General features: G+C 44.5%; 1 protein-coding gene across 1 annotated transcript; it reads right to left on the bottom strand.

The window, feature by feature from the left end:
• Positions 1-394: 394 nt before the first annotated feature.
• Positions 395-1,342, bottom strand: LOC135699612 (brachyurin-like). The gene has a single exon (XM_065219920.1). It carries the CDS (start codon positions 1,296-1,298, stop codon positions 405-407), a length of 894 nt encoding a protein of 297 aa, XP_065075992.1. The 5' UTR covers positions 1,299-1,342; the 3' UTR covers positions 395-404.
• Between the last annotated feature and the right edge of the window lie 417 nt (positions 1,343-1,759).

Below are 1,759 nucleotides of genomic sequence, written 5' to 3'. Positions count from 1 at the left end.
TATGCGTGTAAATTTAAAATTTCTTTGTAAACGATTCAATTTGACATCATACGACTTAATCTCTAATAACAACTTCGATTAAAAACGTACCTTGTGTAATGCAGAAATCATTAAGTTTGCATGGCATGATATGCTATGAAATCTTAACATCATGCGATGAAATTCAATCATATATGCGAATTAGACTAAATCTGTAGTATTTTACGATTCCATCTGTGAATTAATATACAACCAGACGGCTGTCTGGGTTGAACACCTGGTGTAGACATATTCGAGTAGTTTGGATTAAGTCATCACATAACAATCACATATTTTCAATAAAATTTAACTGGTTTAACTGAAAATCCAGCCCAGAGGCTTGCATTTATTTACCTAATCCTTATAGAAACAATCCCATCCGTCCGTTAGTTCCGAAGCACAACATCGGAGTTATCGGCGATCCATTGCAGATAATGCGACACTCGCACGAATCCGGCCGGGAATCCGGACGCACATCCGTTCACGTGCACAAATGAAGCGATTCCAACCTGCAGACTGCGATCGTTATCGCGCACTGCCAACGGACCACCAGAGTCTCCGTTGCACACCGAACGACCTCCCGCACCAGACAGGCAGATGTTCTGAGCTCCAATCAAAATGGAATTCCACGCCGCCTGGCAATCGGCATTCGTCAGGATCGGATTGCTAGAGTACATCACCACATCGCTAGCCGGCGAACCGGTTTCATCCGAAGTACGACCAAATCCGGAGATGATACCCGTCATTCCAGCAAATGTCCTGGTATCCGACAGGGCAGGAATGTCGATCGGTTGCACAAACGCATTGAACACAGCTGGAGCGGACAAGCGTACCGTAGCGATGTCGTTACGCAGCAGCGAAGCGATGTAACTCGGATGGACGTTGATCGTGGCAAAGTCGAATCTCTGCTGAGTTGATTCAACCACCTGACGATTGTGAGCCCCCAGGACTACAGTACCACGGATTGCAACAGTTCCAATCTGAACGCAGTGAGCAGCAGTTAATACTGAGGTCGGTGTCAGTACGGTACCGCCGCACAGACCGGAGTTGTCACCCTCGAAGAAACTCAGCACCAAGGCTTGATACGGGAACTGGTTCGGCTGGGCTTCCTGGCCGTTGACGATCCGTTCATCTGGAGACGGGCGCAACACTTGCAGCTGGGGATCCAGTTGCTCCCAGAAGATGTCCAGCTCCTCGACGCGTTTCACTTTAGAAAAATCAATAACCGCCGCGCTGGCCAAGGCCAGGGCCGCCACAAGTACGACCAATGTATTCATCATTACTCCTGTATGTTTGCGTCAAGTCGAGTGATTGATATGGGCAGTTGGTGTTGATCTTTTATATGATGCATTTCAATCGGACGTAAACTTTTGATGGAAATTCAGAATCGATTGACGAAAATGCGAAATGGTAGCGATAAGCTAAGCGTCTGGGAAGTGATAGCAAGTTCGGGTTATCTGTTATGGATAATCCCAAAACTGGTCTGACGTAGTTAGCGTAATACAGGGCCACTGGATTTAATCAATTAAATTTCCGGTTTTTCCCGGGTGAGTGAAATATTTTTTTCCCGGTTCCAAATAAACAGCTTAATATGGTAAAGTCAATTTTTTTGAAGATTACATGAGCTAGTTGTCGAACATTCTTGAAGTTATCAAAAATTCAAACATGGCGTTATTTACAACATTTCAAATTTAAATCCAATCATGACTCTTAGAATTGATAAAATTTAAGATATCTAACC

The sequence above is a fragment of the Ochlerotatus camptorhynchus genome, unplaced genomic scaffold (assembly GCF_037179485.1).
Source record: "Ochlerotatus camptorhynchus isolate MF236.1 unplaced genomic scaffold, CSIRO-AGI_Acam_v1.1 ptg000112l, whole genome shotgun sequence".
In the NCBI taxonomy this organism is placed as follows: Eukaryota; Metazoa; Arthropoda; class Insecta; order Diptera; family Culicidae; genus Ochlerotatus; species Ochlerotatus camptorhynchus.
The sequence above is the reverse complement of the archived record's forward strand: the minus strand, read 5'-3'. Positions and strand labels throughout refer to the sequence as shown.